At 32.0% G+C, this 20,431-nt stretch overlaps 1 protein-coding gene across 1 annotated transcript in view; it reads right to left on the reverse strand.

The window, feature by feature from the left end:
- The window catches only part of LOC130656317 (kinetochore-associated protein 1-like), a 34,562-nt gene that overhangs the window by 3,201 nt on the left and 10,930 nt on the right, over nucleotides 1–20,431 (reverse strand). The window contains exons 11-61 of the mRNA XM_057459147.1: nucleotides 20,252–20,376; nucleotides 20,102–20,156; nucleotides 19,903–20,001; nucleotides 19,765–19,814; nucleotides 19,286–19,366; nucleotides 19,124–19,199; nucleotides 18,913–19,041; nucleotides 18,000–18,089; nucleotides 17,876–17,926; nucleotides 17,728–17,789; nucleotides 17,542–17,650; nucleotides 17,303–17,440; nucleotides 17,048–17,221; nucleotides 16,743–16,808; nucleotides 15,873–15,986; nucleotides 15,641–15,784; nucleotides 15,199–15,282; nucleotides 14,159–14,259; nucleotides 13,984–14,086; nucleotides 13,826–13,885; nucleotides 13,665–13,742; nucleotides 13,464–13,577; nucleotides 13,314–13,380; nucleotides 12,344–12,408; nucleotides 11,941–12,045; nucleotides 11,771–11,832; nucleotides 11,576–11,677; nucleotides 10,053–10,225; nucleotides 9,391–9,490; nucleotides 9,015–9,130; nucleotides 8,683–8,748; nucleotides 8,390–8,520; nucleotides 7,940–8,020; nucleotides 7,765–7,866; nucleotides 6,745–6,873; nucleotides 6,227–6,343; nucleotides 5,630–5,748; nucleotides 5,113–5,302; nucleotides 4,244–4,336; nucleotides 4,031–4,135; nucleotides 3,841–3,937; nucleotides 3,708–3,769; nucleotides 3,258–3,444; nucleotides 2,897–2,970; nucleotides 2,418–2,622; nucleotides 2,248–2,327; nucleotides 2,022–2,084; nucleotides 1,402–1,457; nucleotides 1,241–1,313; nucleotides 1,034–1,149; nucleotides 171–306 (exon numbers count right to left, since the gene is read on the reverse strand). Coding sequence (XP_057315130.1) covers nucleotides 171–306; nucleotides 1,034–1,149; nucleotides 1,241–1,313; nucleotides 1,402–1,457; nucleotides 2,022–2,084; nucleotides 2,248–2,327; nucleotides 2,418–2,622; nucleotides 2,897–2,970; nucleotides 3,258–3,444; nucleotides 3,708–3,769; nucleotides 3,841–3,937; nucleotides 4,031–4,135; nucleotides 4,244–4,336; nucleotides 5,113–5,302; nucleotides 5,630–5,748; nucleotides 6,227–6,343; nucleotides 6,745–6,873; nucleotides 7,765–7,866; nucleotides 7,940–8,020; nucleotides 8,390–8,520; nucleotides 8,683–8,748; nucleotides 9,015–9,130; nucleotides 9,391–9,490; nucleotides 10,053–10,225; nucleotides 11,576–11,677; nucleotides 11,771–11,832; nucleotides 11,941–12,045; nucleotides 12,344–12,408; nucleotides 13,314–13,380; nucleotides 13,464–13,577; nucleotides 13,665–13,742; nucleotides 13,826–13,885; nucleotides 13,984–14,086; nucleotides 14,159–14,259; nucleotides 15,199–15,282; nucleotides 15,641–15,784; nucleotides 15,873–15,986; nucleotides 16,743–16,808; nucleotides 17,048–17,221; nucleotides 17,303–17,440; nucleotides 17,542–17,650; nucleotides 17,728–17,789; nucleotides 17,876–17,926; nucleotides 18,000–18,089; nucleotides 18,913–19,041; nucleotides 19,124–19,199; nucleotides 19,286–19,366; nucleotides 19,765–19,814; nucleotides 19,903–20,001; nucleotides 20,102–20,156; nucleotides 20,252–20,376 — 5,175 coding nt within the window. The remainder of the gene's footprint in view (nucleotides 1–170; nucleotides 307–1,033; nucleotides 1,150–1,240; nucleotides 1,314–1,401; nucleotides 1,458–2,021; nucleotides 2,085–2,247; nucleotides 2,328–2,417; nucleotides 2,623–2,896; nucleotides 2,971–3,257; nucleotides 3,445–3,707; nucleotides 3,770–3,840; nucleotides 3,938–4,030; nucleotides 4,136–4,243; nucleotides 4,337–5,112; nucleotides 5,303–5,629; nucleotides 5,749–6,226; nucleotides 6,344–6,744; nucleotides 6,874–7,764; nucleotides 7,867–7,939; nucleotides 8,021–8,389; nucleotides 8,521–8,682; nucleotides 8,749–9,014; nucleotides 9,131–9,390; nucleotides 9,491–10,052; nucleotides 10,226–11,575; nucleotides 11,678–11,770; nucleotides 11,833–11,940; nucleotides 12,046–12,343; nucleotides 12,409–13,313; nucleotides 13,381–13,463; nucleotides 13,578–13,664; nucleotides 13,743–13,825; nucleotides 13,886–13,983; nucleotides 14,087–14,158; nucleotides 14,260–15,198; nucleotides 15,283–15,640; nucleotides 15,785–15,872; nucleotides 15,987–16,742; nucleotides 16,809–17,047; nucleotides 17,222–17,302; nucleotides 17,441–17,541; nucleotides 17,651–17,727; nucleotides 17,790–17,875; nucleotides 17,927–17,999; nucleotides 18,090–18,912; nucleotides 19,042–19,123; nucleotides 19,200–19,285; nucleotides 19,367–19,764; nucleotides 19,815–19,902; nucleotides 20,002–20,101; nucleotides 20,157–20,251; nucleotides 20,377–20,431) is intronic.

Below are 20,431 nucleotides of genomic sequence, written 5' to 3' on the forward strand. Positions count from 1 at the left end.
ACGATTGGTTCTCATAAATGAATACTCGAGGATAGTCAAACTTGTGATATAAAACATCTTAGGTGCCCAGCAAGAACTAGTATAGCATGGTATTGAGACAACGTACTTTATTTGGAGACGTGATTCTCAATTGAGAATTTGTACACTGACTTGATAATGGTCGCACATACCTGAGGTTCATGGCTGTGATTTCTCCACAAACCTTTCACCAACCCTTCCTTATTACACTTTTGAAACGCTTCCTCAGAATGAGAAATGTGAAGCGCTTCCAACTCAGAAAGATAGATGCAACTCAACAGCTTTTCACTGAAAGAGAAGACAAAATCTTCAACCCAGGAACTCTTTTTGTCTATAATAACACACTATGTCTGACCTAATTTACTAAGAAAGAAAAGTTCTAGGGGGAGTTCTGACTTATAATAGTAAATCCATATCTTTTTTACAAAAAAGCCATACTGCATTGGCAATTTTTGAACCAAGGGATATTCACAATAATGAAACGGGGTTTGACAATCATATATCATATATTTTATGATGTTATATCAAAAAATATCTATAAAATATCTAAACTTCACCTTTTGAACTCTTTTGAACGCATATTTAAAAATTTCTACAGATGTTGATTCAAAAAGAAGATTTTTTACCGTTCTTATAAAACGAACAATGTCATTTCATACATTTCTCAGCCTAGTGGTAAAACGTCCGCTTCCAGTACGGGAGGTCTTGGGTTTAAACCCCAGGCGAGTCATGCCAGAGGCTATAAAAGTGTGAATCTATCATTTTTTCTTAGCGCTACGCATGGGAATAGGATTTACATCTTAGGCGGTTGTCTAGTTGAGCGATCGCTGTGCCTGCACGGCTTTCTTAGCTTAATGGGAGCTTTGCACTAGGACCCACTTTGCAGGACCCTCGTTGATAGCAGTACCAATTGGAACTGAAGAGGTTATCTTGGGTAAACAAACTTAATAAGCTAAGAATAATCTCTGTCATTTTGACAATCATGTACGAAGACAACAACAAAAATTTGTCTTACTGAATACTAGCTATTGTGAGCTTAGATTCATTTTCAATGCTCTGAGTGTCAATTAACGTGAAGAGCACTTGAAGTGCTCGGATTCTACACACATTGCTCATCGACTGACCTTCAGCCTAAAAAAACAGCAAAACAATATATATATAAAAAAATAACATTTAGAGAAAAAAATAACGAATCTTAAAAAAAGTAAAACAAGAAGCTTACATCTTGATACACTGCATGAAGAAGAGATCGGATTGTTTTGTGATTAAATGAACTGGCTAATACGTACATGACTCTAAAAATAAATAAGGATTGCAAGTAATACAATGTTTATATTTTAATCTGGTTTAAAATATTTATAGAATCACCAAAGAGTGATATACCTTCGAAGATTTCTTTCATTTTCTTTTTTCACAGTTTTTTTAGAAGATACAGAGGACTAAAAACAAATATTATAATTCAGTAGCTGACAGAAGCTACACGAAGCCATTACATGAATGTCTGATACAGATGAAAAAACTGGAAGTCAAAATTTATAGGGAAATTGCATATATTTAATGAAAAAAATAATAAATAATAAGCGCGTAACAGTGAAGTCTTGATTACGCATACATTTAGATTTAGCACGCAATCTAATTATCAAATATGTCGGAGGATAAAAGGATAAATAGGGAATTTTACAGAGTATTACTTAAACAAGATTAAATAATACCTTAGTATGTAAGACAAGCTAAAAAATAAATTATAATTTTTGACATTTTAGTTTTGTTGAGCACTCTGTCTTTTCATACGTTTTCGAAAAAACATTCTGTAGATTATATCACTCGAGAAATCTTAAGTTTTTAATACTAAGTCACTTCAAATAAAAAAAACCTAGTATAATCCACAATACTGAATCTCCCTGATTTTTTTGACGGTGGATTGGCGTTTCCCTGGTTTGTCTTTCTCTGAAAAGTCTCTCATTCGAACACAAGGTCATGTAAAATAGAGCTGCAAAACTTACAACCATATCAACATCATCACTATCGTCGTTAGCAGAAGATACGCGAATATAAGGAAGCCATTTCTATACGAAAAAAACCAACACTGTGAATATATGGAAGACAGAGTGCTAGTGTGGTTAAGACCCACTTAAGCTTCAATCAGATGCCAGACTAAATTATTCACAAGGATCGAAAGTGGCAATGACTTCATCTCACTGCTAGTTTTATAACAAAATTACAACTCACATTCATCAGATAAACATGCACACGCTCCAAATCGATATCGTTGCTAATAGACGCGATTGTTTTCGAGATTAAATGCACCTCTAAAAACATAAAAAACATTTAAAAATAGAATAGAAATTAGAAAGAGTCAGGACATAAAGGTTAACAAAAAATGAGTCAATTCGTCTTACCTGGAGCTCCAGTGAACTTTCCAGTTTCAAATTTTACCTTGTCACCATATTGTTCGTACAACTCAGTGATCAGTTTCGAAGGCTCGTTACACATTGCAAAAAACTTTTCATCGTTTATTCCATGCTCAATCAATGCAGCTTCAATTGAAACTCGTTTATACACGTCATTGAATCGCTTGTAAGTATTTATCGCTTCTTCTTTCGCCTGAACGAAAGATGTTTTATTGTTTTGACTAGTCGTTAACCTATCCACGGGTAGCCCGTCTTTATATTACACGCTATTTTCTGTGCCTGTTGCAAGTCGCTTTTCTCGCGGACAGACAGACAAAATACGGTTATTATTATAAAGATGCAATCGTGCTTTTAAATATAGAATCTTCTAAAGCACGACTTACATTGCCAACCTTCTAAGGCACGACTTACATTGCCAACGTTCTAAAGCATGACTTACATTGCCAATCTTCTAAAGCACGACTTACATTGCCACTGGTACACGAGACCAACACTTCAGCTCGATCGACGATAGACTTTAACACTTTCGCTTTCTCAGCTCCTGGCGCATAAAAACATAAAAATCGTTATAAAAAATGGGTATCATTGCTAATAAACAATATCACTATTAGGTAGCCTTAAGTGTGGTGTTGAATAATTGTAGGGATATCGCTAAGCCGATTGTTATTACTTGTGAAAGACTAGATTCTTGCATAGCTTTGATACATCTTTTTGTCATTATTATGTAGTTTTATTTTGTACTTCAAACAATTCAAATGACTTTTAAACTAATCAACCAAAATTTGTTTTGTATTGTAACTTGACTTTTTCTTTTACTTTCTATCTTACCTCTAGGTAGATATCTTGCCAACCATTTTGCAGCCGCCATCATCATCATGTGATTCTTTATCATGTCAAGGATGTTCTTTACCAGGCTAAACTCAAACGTTACAATACTACCCTGTTTATTTGCATTTGCCAGTTCTCTATGGGTTATGTTTTGAACAGCTTTTGCGCACATTTGATCTGTATCGAACTAGAATAAAATTGGTTAATCAGATAGATCGAAACAAATAAAATCAACAACAAAACAAAACAAACAGCAACTACAACAACAAACAATAAACAACAACAAAAAACAACAACAACAAGAACAGCTACAACAACAATAAACAACAACAAACAACAACAAACAACAACAACAACGAACAATAAAAACAAAAAAGGTGTAAAAAAGTTTTAAACAGGAAACAGTGAAAAAAATATAAGAACAGAATCCTGCTTATAAAACTAATCTACCTTTAGCTTGTTCACAATAGGTTTTAACAAAACAACGTTCTTTTCAGAAGTTAATTCGGGATCTATAAAACAATACACATGATGATACATGAAGCAATAAATCAATGAAGAATCAATGAAAAATACGACTTACTCAGGACTTGCCAGGACACACCCTTCTTTGCGAGCGGGTGGAAAGGTAGCCTTTGTCTTACAATTTCAGGAATGACAGATGATTTACCATGAAGAAGCTACAGATGAATTAAATGTTATAGAGAATCCGAATACTTATCTGATTGACCAACTAATATCAGGAATAAAAAATAAATAAATAAATACAGAACCTGTTCTTCATCAAGATCATTTCCCATTAAACTACATTCAACATTGTAATCTATCTCTGTTGCAGTTCGTTTATACAAAGACAACATCTCCAATAGGCGAACATTCTAAAAACATATTTACTGCTACTAAGTTAAAAGAAGTGAAGTGTTTATTTGCAATAATCTATCACGCAGGAATAACTATTACAGAACATAAGATATGAGAAAGAATACCTCTTCAGAACAAGCTTTGCTATCATCATGGTCAGATATATCAGCAATTTTCTTGAACACATACGTAAGTCTTTCGTAATCATACGGACTGATCTAAAGAATTACAGCACAATTGTATAGATTGAAGAAAATAAATTATTTTGAGATGTGTTATACAGCAAGACATGGTCTGAAAACCATAAACATCATTAATTCTTCTTTTCGCTAAAGAGAAGCGCTTCCCTCAAGGGAAAGTTTGTACCCTGGGATACAAACGAAACGTTGACGACATTCTGCTTTTAATGGATCCCACCGCCCCCTTTTCTGACTTCCTGCCCAAATCATGCAGGAGCGAGCAATATAAATTTCGTTTAACAGCCAACATTGGCCAGCTAAATTAAAACTCCACCGCTGGTGTAAAATAGTTACGGTTTGTCACACACTAAATAGAGGAGTGCAATGAAATCACAACAGAGAGCTTTTTTGATGCAATATTTAGCAATCTTCGGAAAGAGCTTCAAAGAAGTCGTAATGGTAGCCATTTTTTAAATAATATTCTGCTATTTACTTCTTCTAAAGAATATACTATATACTATATAAATTAATGAAAAGTTAGGCTATTTCGGCTTTGTTTTATTGTTACATTTGATTGGCCAAATTTCATTTTTACTGCAGAAATTTCTTTAAAAAAAATTCTTAAATCACATCATTAATTTTTTGCCGATGTAGTTTTTGATTTTTTGATTCGCTCTCATTTTCTCCCTCAATTTCACTGCTGTTTGTAGATGAGAAATTACGACCGTAAAACAAAATACAAATTGCGACGTGAAACACAATTTGCCCACGCGAAGAATGGAATTTCACATGGGTTGCTGTATATAACACAATACCTTGTTAACAGAACTATTCAATAGCTTTTCTAGGTTGGCATGTGTCTGCATCCTGCTCATATACATTGAAATGCATTCATCAATCTTCTCTTGATAAGCTGTTTTGGTGCTGAGCGAGAAGTGCTCTGATGGAAGTAATTGACATTCAATATACATCAAGATTGCTTCCTCTTCATCACAAGAAAACGATCTGAAATAAAAAAATGTTGGGAAATACACAGTATCCTTGACACAACGACGTCTTCTATATAGCATTTTACACACAACTGGTGATTGGATGTTTTTTCTTCCTCAAATTTAAACTTTTAAACCCAGTGTAAAAAAAGTAGAACTGAGTCAAACACGCATCCTGTTTGAAACATACAAGAGGTTAATGTTGTGGTAACTAATTTCAGGTTGATAGGCAACTCTGTGTAAAACCATGTCAGTATTCACGGGTTAATTGACTTATTGGGTACCTAATTTCAGGTTAAAAGGCAACTCTGTGTAAAATCCAGTGAGTCTCTGTGATACATACTTGCAATACATCATGATAGATTGGATATCAATGTCTTTATGTTGAACAAGTATTTCCAAGATACGTCTTCTTTCAACAGTATCAGAGTTCACACTGTATATGTTCCAAGGTGGAGGAATCTAAAAAAAACTTCGCAACTTACTTATTTGACTTGATAAGCCAACTTAATTTTGAATTAAACAATCAATATTCTGACTAACAAATCGAGCCCTCCATGGAGGGAAAAAATGAGTAATAACATTAGGAATAACCAGGATTATCGTATTCGCTTAAAAAAATGGGGCTGGTGTTCTTGTTTAATTATAGCAATGGGGAGGGGTACCCATTCGAACGGGTGCTCATTAAATATTTTTTTTATCAAAACAGGGTGCTCATTTAAAGGGAGCTATCGAGCAAAGGTGCTACCTAAAGTAAAGACAGTTATTGAGACTAAACTAAAATTAAACGTTTAAAATTTTAACATGATTATATTTGAGCTAGTAGGTGTAGTTATAACAATAGCCGTTACGTATTCCAACAACTAAGTTTAAACAATAAAACGAATTTAAACTTTTTTAGTTAGGCAACTTACTTAAACAGTTTGTAATGTATACATACCCTTAGCAACTGAAGCTTTCTTCCCCAGAATGCACAATCTTTCAGTGCTTGACATGTATTTCTGAAGTTAGTGTCACTACGAAGAGACGCAAAATCCACTCCCACTTTGGCAATAAGCTGTAATATGAATCACCATTACAAATGGAGCAAATTAACAAGTTCTTTTCTCACAGTTAAATACTACTAAGAAATCAGATAGCTGTTTGTTATATTTTCTGTAAAGAATCTGAGAATGTACACAGAATCGAAGTAGGATTTAAAAATGAGTTGAAATTTTGTTTGGATCTATTTTTTAGGAGTTCCATTTGCAGTGTATTTTGAGAATCAGGAAGTTTTTAGAAGAGTACATTGATTTATTTTGCAAAAAAAACAAAACAACCAGCAACCAGGAAACTAAAAATTTGTACACCAGGCAATCCCATGTGGATTTCGCCATGAGCTAACAACTAGTAACTAACAAATTCCAAAAAATAAATCCACCCTAAAAATATTATTGTGTAAAATTAGTGCCATTTCACCTGTATCCGTGTAAACTTGTTGCTAAATTTGTTTTTAAGTTGATACAGTAATTGATTTCCTTGTTTGCTTGGAAAAACATCCAAATAGCACAGTGCTAAATGGTGATCCACCACTCTGTGGCTTAAAATCTAAAATATGAAAGTTGCACCAGCATTAGAATTAGGTTCAACATTCATTCCTTGAGATGAATAAACAGAATATCATGTGAAGGTTTATCCAATTTGAAAAGAAAAATACAATAATTATCAGTGGTAGTATGCAAGTTTGTTTTCATAAAAAAGCAATGTAAAGGAAGCAATGTAAAGGAAGCAGTAAGATAGTAGACACTCAGTTGAAAGAGTTAAGTAAGTCCAATAATTGCTTTTATGGTTTTAGGAAAAGCTGTGTATTGTTCAGGCCCGAGACTTCAAAAGTATACCATTGGAAAAGTTATTGTAAAAAATTATTTGTGAATAAATTATTGAAACTTGACAGAATTCTATACCGAAGACTTGAAAATGGGTGTACGGACACGCGAAACGTTGTCAATACGTTGTGCTTATTTTTCTTCGGTAAATAAATTAAATAAAAACGACCTTTAAACTGACATATTCTTTCTATTTCCACAAAGTTTTCTTCATTTTACTTTTCGATAAAAATAGAAGATCAATTTTGGGTGCTAGGACTAAAAATTTGCCAGGTAATACTAAAAGTTTTATGTTAATTTAATCAGATCATTGGTTTGCAAATCACTTGGGAACTAAAATATGACATTATGCCCAAAAACTAATTTCATTAATAATTAACCAGATTTCATGATTACCACAAAATACTTTTACTTTGACCTGTGTTAAAACGATAATGCCAGCAGAAAATTGTGACGTGATCAATATTTAATGAAGAGACTGTGAACAACTTTTTATTGTAAAAGCAATTCTGGTCAGTTCCAGGGGGCGTTTTAAAATTTTTTTTTAGTGCAAAATTTAAAAACCTTGTAAGAGGCAGAGTAATTCTGATTTTCATTATAAAACAACACTTACCGAGTTTACCAGATTAGAACAATATTCTTTCACCACTCCTTCTCCTTTTCCTAAAACTAACTGTGCACTTTTAAATTCGTGTTCCATCAGTTTAGCTTCAACCTACAATGAAGAGAAAACGATTCAACATTTTTGTGTACAAAGGTTTAACAAAAAACATTTAAGTGGAATTTACTTCAATTTGTTGGTCTTCTTCCACATCTATGGGAATGCCCATCTGTAAATTAGCAGTATGTTGTGCACACATGGAGATTCCCTGAAACAACAGCTTAAATTATTTACCTATTAAACTTCTCAAACAGAATGAAAGTTAAGAAATTATACATGTATTTTAAATTCCAAAATTGCGTATTTTTCAGAATACCGTTATAGGACCAATACAGCACACGTTCTTAATTTGATCTTTTTTCATCATATTTCCTAACTCATACAGCTGTTACATTTTCATACCATAAGAGAACAAAACTCCGTTCTTTTACTACAAGCCTATATCAGTGTGGTATGACTTGCAAATATTAACAGGTCAGATCAGGTTATGTTGAACATTACAATCATTGGATCTTAATATAAACAGGTACTATTCGTAATAGTTGTAACATCAACTGTTCAAACAAAGGACAAATACCAGCATGATAATTTGCATAGCAAGTTCCTGTTGGTTGTTTTCTTGCAACAAGTTGACAAGTGCTTGAGCAACTTTTGAAAATTCCAATGTTGAAACTGAAACACTGTGGTTTCCATCATCATTAGTTGATACTGGAAAAAAATAGCAGATCGTGTGTGCACACAACATCTTTCAATGTTAAAAGTATTTAGCTAGCTAATAGGACAGCATTTTATTTGATCTCCATTAATTAAGTAACTTGCTGGCTTTTAGAGTACATAAATAAAACTGACAAAACAAAGACATAGACGTACCAGAACATGAAACACCTCTTCCTGACAATCTACTTGATTCATATTTAATAACAGATTCCAATGGCTCTAAAAATTGATAAAACTGCATAGCTTGAATCTAAAACCTACACTATGCTACAGAAATAGATTTTTTTCCTGACAAAAAAAAGTCTTAAAGTAAATAGAAAAATATTAGGTTGTATAAGCCTTTCAAATTTTTTTTACTAAAATGGCTATTATCCCGATACATTCCAAAACAAGAAAAACAACTTTGCTAATGAAAACAGCTTTTCCAGGTGCGGGTGACTTTACAAAAAAGTTCCCTGACTTTAAAAAAGAAGCAGAGCGTTTACTTGAAACACTGATCATCAACAATCTTTGGAGAAGAGGTAGCACATCTTGTGATGACAAAACTAAACTATCGTCTATGTATTGATCCTCTATCCACTGATGTATCAAGCCGTCAATTCTAAAAATTGAAGATATCAACACTACTGTGTTAAAATGGCGTGTTTCCAACGTCTAAATGAATTGTTTACAAAACTGAAGTACGGGCTAAAGTAAATATTTGTCGGTGTTTTGGTGCAAACATTTTTTTCTGATTACTTTACAGTCATGATGGAAAACATCAATAAATAATACTAAATATAAAGGACAGTATTCCTAAGGCAATTTTCAAGGATTTAGCAATTGCTAATAACCCACTCTGTTATGAAAAAGAAACCAAACCTTTTTGGATCATCTTGAAAGTCTGTGCTTTCACATTGTGAAGAAATAAAAGATATGATACGAAGCATCTTATTTCTGAACAGGTAATCACTTAATAAATCTAAAACGACAATTTTAAATACATGTTTCATATAAAATGAAGATATATAGTGGTATAAAATGATGTTGGAAGTTTTTTAAAAATTTTTAAAAAGTTTTTTCGTTCTCAAGATATTTAGTTCAGATTTAATTATGCTGCATGAATGATATATATTAGTGTCATAGGGAATAGCAAATTTTGACATTTTTTGTCATTAGTAATTTTAAACCTGTTATTAAGGCATGTGCATTCAATCTTTATCAACACATAGATATTATCAAGATAAATTGATTACCATAATTTTTTTTGCCAAAACGAGTCTTGTTTGCTCTTCCAGGCCTCTTAATTTTTTGCTGACGACCCCATAACTTGGGATCTTGTCATCTTGCAACCAAATTTTGTGAGTAAACATATAGGACCTATACAAGCTTACCCAGAAAATTCCATGTGAATATCTTGAGAAAAATTTAAAAAGACTTGCTAACCAATTTTTTAAGCTCCATAATATAAGTCCAACATCATTTTATACCTCAAGTGCCCTTTAAGTGTAAAATCAAGTGTGGAAGTAAATAAATATTTGTACCTTCAGTACAGTGTGAGAGGGCATGTGATACAAATGAATGTGCAGAGTCAGCGGTTTTAACCCAGTGTGTTGTGTCGTTTCCATTCATAAGTAAATCAATAACTTTTGAAAGAAGTTTTGTATGCTTGTGCGTGGTGTGCATGTATTCATTCTCATCCAGTTTTGTTACTTTGCTAAAAATAACATAACACTGCAGTAAAAATCTTTATTCATTAATAAATAAAAAAGTGAGTTGAAAAAATATGACAAAACAGCAAGAAGTAATGACCAAACTTGCTAAGACGGTGGTCATGGCTACGTAGAGGTTTGACTCTCTAAAAACTTTGCTGTGATACAAAATCTTTCTTGTTACAAGGAATGGACAAAATATTCATTGAAATTTTAGACTAACACAAGGTAAAAAAAAACACAGGGATTTTGATGCATTTTGATGCTTTGTTATTAGCAACCAGTCATTCAGGATGGATGCGATAGGCAATTTTTTTAGATATACAAAAGATACAGAGGAACGAAATACTTGGAAATACTATGAAAGGGAAATTGTGATAACACACTTCCTGCAAGCGGAAAAAATATTTAAAATGTCAAGTGCTTCCAGGTCTTTTAAATTGCGTGCATGGTGACAAGCGTGCAGGCAACGCACACGTGGCAATTTAATAGCGTACACAAAATAATGTGCATGTCCTCCAATATCGATTTTTAGAAGTGTAGCAACTTTAAATTTATTTAAAAAAAACTTTGCTCATTAATGCCACAAACAATAAAATTCTTTTATTGCAACAATTTTATAAAATACAGTGCCGAAATGAATCTCACAGCTAGAGAACATTTCCCCCTTTTTATTATTCTGCACTAATGTTACGTAGTATTTTACAGTTAAAGTGTGTAAAAAAGCAGTGAAATACCATTAACCTATAAAGCCTGACTTTGCTTTGGTTGTATCTAATATAATAATCTGACAATTGTGTGTGTCTGTCTCTGCCAAGCAAATAGGATATGTTCATTTTTTTGTTTCTTTTTTGCTAACTTTGTGACTTTACAGCACAGCTTTATTGCATCAAAGTGACGTCAATACATTAAAAAAGACTAGTGAAGCCCTTGCATTGCACTTTCAAGTTGAGGACAAAAAAACTTGAAAATGGGTGGAAAACTTACATCATCTCCTGTGTGAGTAATTGAGGAACAAAATGCAACTAATTTCCTAAACTGGGTCAATCCATCCGTTTTAGAACAGACGGGCTAACAGACCAATATAAACCGATTATCAATGCACACGATCCCATACATTTTTCTTGATTCCCATTTCAAGCTCTACAAAATAGACTTTTTCGCTTATCCACAAGTCATTGCCAACGCCATCAAAATTTAAATAGCTGATCCTGCTAATTATGTGTCTCCCTAAGTGGATTTTTTAACAGGCTTATTCACTAGTCTTAAATATTAACTTTCGTGAGTGGGTCCAAAGGAGACACTAAAAAAAAATTATAGTCCCTTATAAACTAATGAGGCATAATTTCACTTACTCTGTGATGTGATGAAGTTTTTTCGTTTCACCAGTTTCATTATAAACATCCAACAACAAGCTATCCAAATCAACACCCTTTACACCTAGTAACTCGGAAAATCTAGACCAAATATAAACACATTCATCATCTTTTCTTTTTTAATATATATACCAAAACAACACAAAATATGTACTAAAAGAATGTTCCAGTTACCTGATCAGTCTTAAGACAGAGGAAATACGGTCTTTTGATTTCTTCAAAACAGAAGGTAAAACCTAAATAAAAAAAAGCCAAAGTTTAACAAAATTGCATAGAGTGCAATAAGAGCTGTAAACAAAAAAATATAACTGAATGGGTCTGAATGAACTTAAAATAAACTTTACTTTAGTTAACACTTCTTTGGGATTTTTCACATAACTTTTCACCAGTTGTAGTCTTTTTTCTTCATTATTATATTCCGTCAAAGACAGAAATAAACCAAATTCAACCTAAAATAATTCACAGCATATGTTTTCTAGTATATTACAAATGCGCATAACTTATAGCAACCTTGTCATTAAGAATGGAACTAAACATTAATGTACACCACGTAAGGATAAATTGCATGTGACGCTAAACTAGCTCAAAGCCATACAAATAAACATAGGTGTAAGAAGAAAGCTTTACATTAAGACTACAGCTAAATATGGCTACAAGCCATGGAACATTGAAGCTTAGAAATGAAACTAATGATGGCTGTAAAAATTAACAACACAACTCTTGCACATTAAACACAGCTAAACACACCTGTAAACTATGGATACTTTTCAAGTTGCTCAATGTACTTCTAAATTTGTTTTTAAAATTCTGATCTAAAAAAAATGCAAAATTATGGTAAGAAAATTTTTAGTTGCAGTTAGGTTTTACAAATAGGGGAATTAAAAACTGGTAAGTTTTAACTGTTTATACCTCATTCATAACGTTTTGTTTGGAAAACGAATAGAACCCAAAATTACTTAGAAAACACATAACAAAAATAACAAACAGCATTGGCCTTCATAGTGTTTTGTTTCTTGAACATCAAGTAGGACTAACCAATTGCTTGGGTTTACAAAACAAAAAATTATTTTTCTAGAGGAAATTTTAGTGATTAAATTTAAATTTAAATAGTTGGAACAGACAACAATTAATTATTATCTCTTGTAATATTATAATGAGTCAGTGTGTTTGTGAGAGGCAATTTCAACATGTGTTTATTTTCCATTTATATCGCCTAAAAATTCATGTCACAAATGTTTATCAGTAAAATCAATGTTGCAACGTCAATAACACTAATTTATTTTCCATATATTAATTTAAATTAATGTAGTGGGCAATGAAGTTTTAAATTTAAGCCCAAATAACTTAAAAACAAGGTGTAGACGTCAGTTATTTTTCACCGCATGACAAACTAGGGACAACCTGTAACCAAATTGGGTAAATTTCTTAAATCTCTGTCCTTGAATCGGTTTCAGAATGAATGGGCTAGTGATGTCATCAAAAAACCTTTAAATCACAATATCTATCAGTTCGTCAAAAGTACATGATCCTATAGACTTTCTTGATCAGCGTTTTAAATCTTTACTATAAAGGCAATAATAAACTCCAAAAAGTCCAAACACCCAAATTTGCCTAAGTTGATTTTTCCATGGGCCTTATTGACTAGTTTAATTATATTAAAATAACTTCTCCATCTCCAGTGCCAAAGAAAAATAAAATTTAAAGTAGGTTCACAAACCTAATCTGGAAACTGTAGTAAGGATCATTACAACTGCTTTTGTCATTTGCATCTGTTCAACCATATCCTACAAAACAACAACAAAAGTATGACTTAGAAAAACAGGTTTACCAGTGCAAAATTAACATTTCGAAACTTAAAATATTAAACCTCTTCATCCAGTGGTTTCCACGACATATTATCCGCACCCATTAATGCGTATTGCGATAATTTCATGGCATCAGCCAATGGTATACTTCTTAAAAGATCGCATGACTCTTCGATCTAAAAAAAAATTATACGTTAAACAAAGTTACCACTGAGACACAGATGTATGTATAAATTTTAAGTAATCTGATGTGTCATAAGTACCTTGTTTGTAGAAATCCAAAATTTGATGCGAACAAAATACACATATGCAGCAGTAACAGCAGGGAAATGTTTACAGATCTAAAAGCATTTTATATATATTACAAACATATTTCGAATATATAAAAACAATGAAAAAGGAACAAAGAACAACAAATTTTTACCTGTAGAGCATCCTTTAAGGAATCAGGATTGTCTGTACTGAACATGTATTTTATAACAGCCTAAGAAAATATAAACATTCTTATATGATAAATCAAGAAGTGATATTAACATTTATCTTTTCTTGTGCTTACCAAATAAATTTAGTGAGAAAGATTACCTTAATGCGAGACATGTCTGCAAGATTGGTGTCTCGAATTCCATAACCAGCCATCATTTTTCGTAGACTTGCAAACTGATACTGGCGCTGTAATTTTTCATTGCTGCACAGAAATTAAAATGTTTAGATAAATTTTAATAAAAAACAGCTTCAAATTTTCAAATTGTGTAATTACCCAGGGTTATCTTTCATCTGAATAGACACAAGGTCTTCAACTTCACGGCTCCATGGTGTTTTAGCTTTTAGCATTAACTTTAATGTAGCATCACAACGAGGCTAAGGGACAGTAAACATTATATCAATTAATTAATTAAGTTTTTTATCTCTAATTTTATACACTAAGATGCAATTTTGTATGTCTGTGACAAATAAAGTTATTGTTGTTTTTCCCGATATAGCTAAGCTATTATTTTTATTTTTATAATTTTTTATGAATGGTTGTGAATTTTAATCACTTAGTTATTCCATGAAGGTAGAAATAAAGAAGTAGATTAAACTCTTTTTTTTCTATCGAAATTATCTGTGATGCCATCAGTTGCATATCTATTAATGTTGTCTTTTTAAATTCTGGCACATGTCAGTTTCAGTAAATTTAGGGCTAAGAAAACAGTCCGTATGTCAGTTATAGAAGTTATAGAAGTATGCAATTGATTAGTGGGTCAAACAATAGTTTATTTCAAAATGCCTTTTGTATATCAACAAGAAAAAATATAGGAAATAAGCCTAGTGAAAATTTTAATAACTTTTGGATTTATTTATGAAATTACACAATTTAAAAAGAAAAATGATTATATATAAACTTTTACTTTTTTCCATTTTTGACTGATATCATTAGTAAATTTTTCAGTATTACTATATAAACAGAAGGTTAAAAAACTTATTATTAAAAGTCATGACAACTCACTCTTTCCTAGAGAGAGAAAACAGCATAACAGCTTCAGAATAGTTGTGCTGGTGTATAAATTACGCTTTTTCACATATATGAAAAAATGACCCGTTAAAGGAAGACATAATTGTTAATATCCAGTAAAATGCACTTCAGGCATGGTTATCAAAGGGATGCCAAACAATAGCAATTTGAATAGAATTTTGACGTGTACCGACATGAGTTCAACTTTTTTTTCTTCCTACATAGTCATTTAATGTTTCAGTGCCTTACAGCTTTTCAGCTAATATCTTTAAATGATACAAAATGATCTGTAGCAACAATGTAACCTCTTTTTTTGTAATTTCATTGATGATTGCTATAACTTTTGGTTCCCAAAGACTTGCAACTTGATTGTTTAAACCAACAAATTCCTAAAAGAAAAAAACAGAGAAAATTAAATTAATTAATTTAACAATTTAATTTGTTGTTATTATTATTATTCCGAGTATTTATACAGGATATAGCCACTTCGTGCTTAAACATTGTTATCAAAGTGGTTCCTGTGTTCTGAATATATACATTAGCTATACACCGGCAATGCCTACCCTATTTTCCTCACATGGCATGGGTTTACCTGTAGCTGTGGTGAAGACATTTGCTAAACATGCCTGTGCTGTTGACCCAACTACGGACCCTGTGATTACGAAGGAAATACCATAACCACAAGGCCACGAGCCACAAATCTCACAGATTCAAAATGATCAAGAGTATTAGTTATCATGCACTTACCACAATATATTCATACAATAGTTGATCCAACTTCATGTTATTCGCAATAACGTACGGTTTTACATATTTTTTGATTGTTTGAGGTATAAGCTCTGCTGCAGCAATACGATTTAACAATCTGAATGCAATAGTGCGTGTATCTTCCTAAAAGTAAAGGTGAGGATTTTTTTGATGCTTGGATATGTTTCACTAGCGAGGACACACAATGAATAAAGAGGAAATAATTTCATACTGAGCAGAACTGGTCCAATGATAACTTGCAATTGTATTCATGATGCAATGACTTTACTTCACGCAAACTTTTTACTAAATCACCAAGTTTTTTCATGGAAGAAGACAAACCAATCTAAGAAGAATTTGATATTCATGATATTTGTGAAAATAAATGTGTGCTACCACATAAGCAAGAACAGTGGTTGACATGACATTGTACACTTATAGATAGAAAAAAATAACATGATAAAGTGACAAAACAGCAAGCTGCAATGAAAATATTTGTTTTCAGACAGGTGGTTACAGTTATGTATAGGTTGCACCCTCTAAAAAATTTTGCATTATTGCAAAATCTTTCTTATTACAAGGAAATGGTAAAGTGTACCTCAACCATTTAGAAAAACATAAAAGTAAGACAACACATAAAAACAAGAAGAACTTTTTAAGTACGTTATGTTACTTGATCAGTAACAGCAAGCAATTGCAGTCTTTTGCTACATTACAAAAATTAGAAAATAAAATGGAGTAGAGTGTTATGGCAAGTATATGGCAAGTATATGGGGATATTTTTCCCGTAATAAACATATAAGGAAATCATTAACTAAATCTATTTATGAAAAATATTGAAAATATTTAAAAGTTAGTCTTTTCAGCATTACCAGAAATTAAAATGAGTACATCATGTCATGCCACTGTTATTTTAGGCCATTGGTTATAGCAAAAGATAAGCAGCTGCTTTTATTTTAAGGATGTCAAAGTAGATTTTAAAAAGCTGCACGATTGCCAGACTAAAAAGACTTGTGTTTTGCATAATCAATACAAAATATTCACACATTGGCACAGCTGAGAAATTATAAAGTATTTACTACAGCAACAATAGAAAACTTACAACAGACATATCAGCATTCATAGCATCTCCTGCATGATCAAAGTATGGTATGCTTAACTTGCAGATCTAAAAAAAATAGAAATGTTTATATCACTTGGTAGCCAAAAACACAAATTTAAAGCTGCTTGCACAATTGTAAGGAAGTGAGTTTAGAAACCAAGCATAAGTTATTGAGGTAATAAGGTTTTGCTATTACTCAAGCTTTAAAAATGGTTGTTAAAGAAGTACATATTGGGTGAAAAAAAAATTTGCCTATTTGGAAAAAGCCAGTTAATTTTCCTTTAAAAAGGAATGTATACTGTTACCTTTGTAGCAAACTGCATTGGTGTTGCTTCTCCTCTTTCTTCTGTTGATTGACTGACATTGGAAAAAGCTGTATACATGACCTCGGCAAGATCTAAAGCATTGTCTGGCCAATTTTCTTTTTCTGTTGATTCCAAACCTCTTGCTGTGTTTTCGAGCCAATCAGCCAAAATAGACTAACAAAAAAAAAAATTAAAGTATAAAAATATAATATAAATTAAAGTTTTCCAGAGCACGAAAATTAAAAAATAAAATACCTGTCCTTCTGGAAGCATAGTCAAAACAAACGGGACAAAATCTTCTCGTAACCAAGGAATGATTTTGCAGGATGGTGTACTTGGTGAGATAGAATGAAGTATTTGCTCCAGTTTGGGATACGTGAATTTAAACTCACTCTGGAAATTATATGCAAAAATACAAATTTAAAAAGAATAAAGTTATTATAGAAGTTTACAAGCCAATAAAAAAATGATTTTAAACAGCTAAATAAACATACCGAATGTCTTCTCCATATTATAATACCAGATGTTATGTTTGCATCAATAAAACACTTGATAACTTCATCAATAAGTGATGATTGTAAAAATTCTCCCCAAGCTGAACCACTAAAAAATTATTGGAATAATGAAAGGTTTCAAAATAAACAGCCTAAAATAATTTAATTAGGACAATCAAAGCTTACCTGAACTTATTTACGCCAAATGCAACTTCAAAGGTTACCAAACGATTTATGCCATCAAGAAGCTAAGTAAAGGACATTAAAATATTACACGATTTTCCATTTACCCCGTTTCATAAAAAAAGAATAAATTACAAAAGCTGGTACTTACATCTTGAAAAAGACTTGAAGATTTGGTAAACTCCCTTGATTCAAAGTTCACCTAATAAAATATGTACTCTATGAAAACGTAATCCTCATTTTTTTATTCATGACAAATTTTAGGGGTTCTTTACCTTTTCTCTGGCATAATTTAACAAATCATATGTAGCATTTAGTGTTGGTAACTGCGCTTGTAAACAACAATTGACAAGATGTTCTTTATCCTACAAAAAAAAAAAATCTTCGAGTGTTTTCAAAATAAATACCTTGAAATTTACAAGATGACTGCAGAAATATTACAGGGTAAGTACAGAAAGGAGTAAATTGTTTGGAAAGTGCTATAGTCCAGACCTGGTATGCAAACATACTTTTTAACATCATTACTTTATTTCTCAAGTAAGGATTTGCAATAGTTTTATCTACTTTAAACGATTAAATACCAAACAATTTTTAATTTTTCTCCTTTTACCAACAAGCACCTGTATAAAATTTCTCTTGTCAGCTACCACAGATGTCTTTGCCTTCCTAAGACAGGTTGTCTACAAGCTGTACAATTGGCAAGAGCTTATATTGACTCAGATGAATACTTTTCTTTAAATGAAGAATTTAATTCCTCTACTTCATCTTCAGAAGAAGAGAAACAGAAAAAAGAACATATATCTAAAATTATGCATACTAAGTTTTTCCAAATGTGACTTTTTTTTTAAGTATTTCAATGTATTTCTAGGATATGTATATCTATTCGTAAATACATATTTTTTTCAAAAACTTTTTCTCTCTAAAAAACCCCCAAGTGACCGAGGTGGCAAATGTTATTTTTCCGTTGGTGGTTTAAGAGTACAAAATATGGACTCATACGTTCATGGTTACACAAACATGAATTCTAAACAAAAATTTGGTGGACAAATATAGAATGGCACACATATGTAAGTCCATAGTGGCCAGGAAAACGTTGTACTTCAGGTAATACGTCTGTAGTATTCAAAGGGTTAAAATGAGAACTAAATTTTAATACAGAATACAACACCAACGTTAAGAGATACATACTTCAATTTTATCCAAACAGCTTTTCAATTTTAACATTAGTTCTTCATAAACACCAGTATCAACATGCGGATCTGTTCCCCATGGAGAAAGCTGGTCGAGTATATAATGGCTTTTTACTTTATGAACCAACTAAATTTGAACAAGTGGAATTCTCAGCTTCAAAAGACTAAAGGCAGTATTTATTGTGATGATCAAGAGTAACATGACATACTTGAACATCTAAATTGAAGGCCTTTGCAAATTCTTCAGCTTCGTTAAATTTTTTCTTGTGAAGGAGTCTGGAAAATCTAAATAAGCAAAAAAGAAGGGAAATAAATAAGGATTTTTTTTAAAAAAATTTGTTTGCTGATTAGTGAAAAACAATAAGTCTCACCTATTTTGTGGAATAGCTTCCATGAGACAGCGAATTCGTACTGTTGCAACATTAAAATCTCGATTTTCATATCCTTCCATGCTAGAAAAAAAATATAAATGCATAAATTTTAATTTTTTCTTACAGTTTTAATTAAGTTCTTGTAATTATTAATAACTATATTGTTTGTTATTTTTTTGGCTATTATGACATTATTATTGTTGTTGTTGTTGTTAGTATTATTTACCCACAATGCCCTCTTACCAAGGTGAGTTTTATTTCCTTTAAACCTCCAATTTGAGCTGCAGTAGGAAGTTGTGAAAGTACAGCACCTGCTCAACTAGGCAATTGCCTAAGATATCAATCTTATTCTTATTCTAAGTGAAAATCTGGCATAACTTAACAAGGATTGCACCAACAACATTCTGCACTGCAAGCGAACAATGTCAGCCACAGTAAATGGACATTTAAGAATTTCATTAAGAAACAACATAATCTACCTGTCATCTAAATTTTCTTCCTCGACTCCTTCAACAAACATGATGGTCTCCTGTCAGTACAATACAAAAATGACCATTATAAAACCAAAGCCACCAAAAGTGTACTACAAAAAAATTATCTTTGTCTAAAACACTTGCCTGTTGACTTGGTAGCATTGCAAGAACAGCACAAGCTGACACTTTAAGCGTATAGACATGCTCAAAATCAGGTAAAGATAATACGATTAATTCACGTTTCTAAAATAAATAACAAAAAAAATTTCATTTTCTGTTAAATTATTGGATAGAATTTAAAAATCAAATAACTGAAACAGCAAAAAGAAATTCAATAGGTAACCTTGTCAGCTGTAGGGGTCGTCAATAACACAATTTTTAACTCTTCTCGTGATTGACTAAATAAAACATAAATAAAAAACAATAAACGAAATTCCCCCAAGGTTATAAAATTCCAATTCTTGTAAATACCTAACAGCTTGTTGGATCATACCTGTTCTTTGATTGAGAATCAGTCTCAACTGAGCTTGTTAAAAATAAAATAAAGTTTTCAACATTAGCTTCCGACCAGCACTCCAGAAAAATAAAACTTTGTCTTGACCATAAGCTTATTTGGTTCTACAAAAAAGAAAGGAGATAACTTTTATGCAACATTCTTTTTATTTTCCTTGTC

Source organism: Hydractinia symbiolongicarpus, chromosome 9, assembly GCF_029227915.1.
Source record: "Hydractinia symbiolongicarpus strain clone_291-10 chromosome 9, HSymV2.1, whole genome shotgun sequence".
Taxonomy (NCBI): Eukaryota; Metazoa; Cnidaria; class Hydrozoa; order Anthoathecata; family Hydractiniidae; genus Hydractinia; species Hydractinia symbiolongicarpus.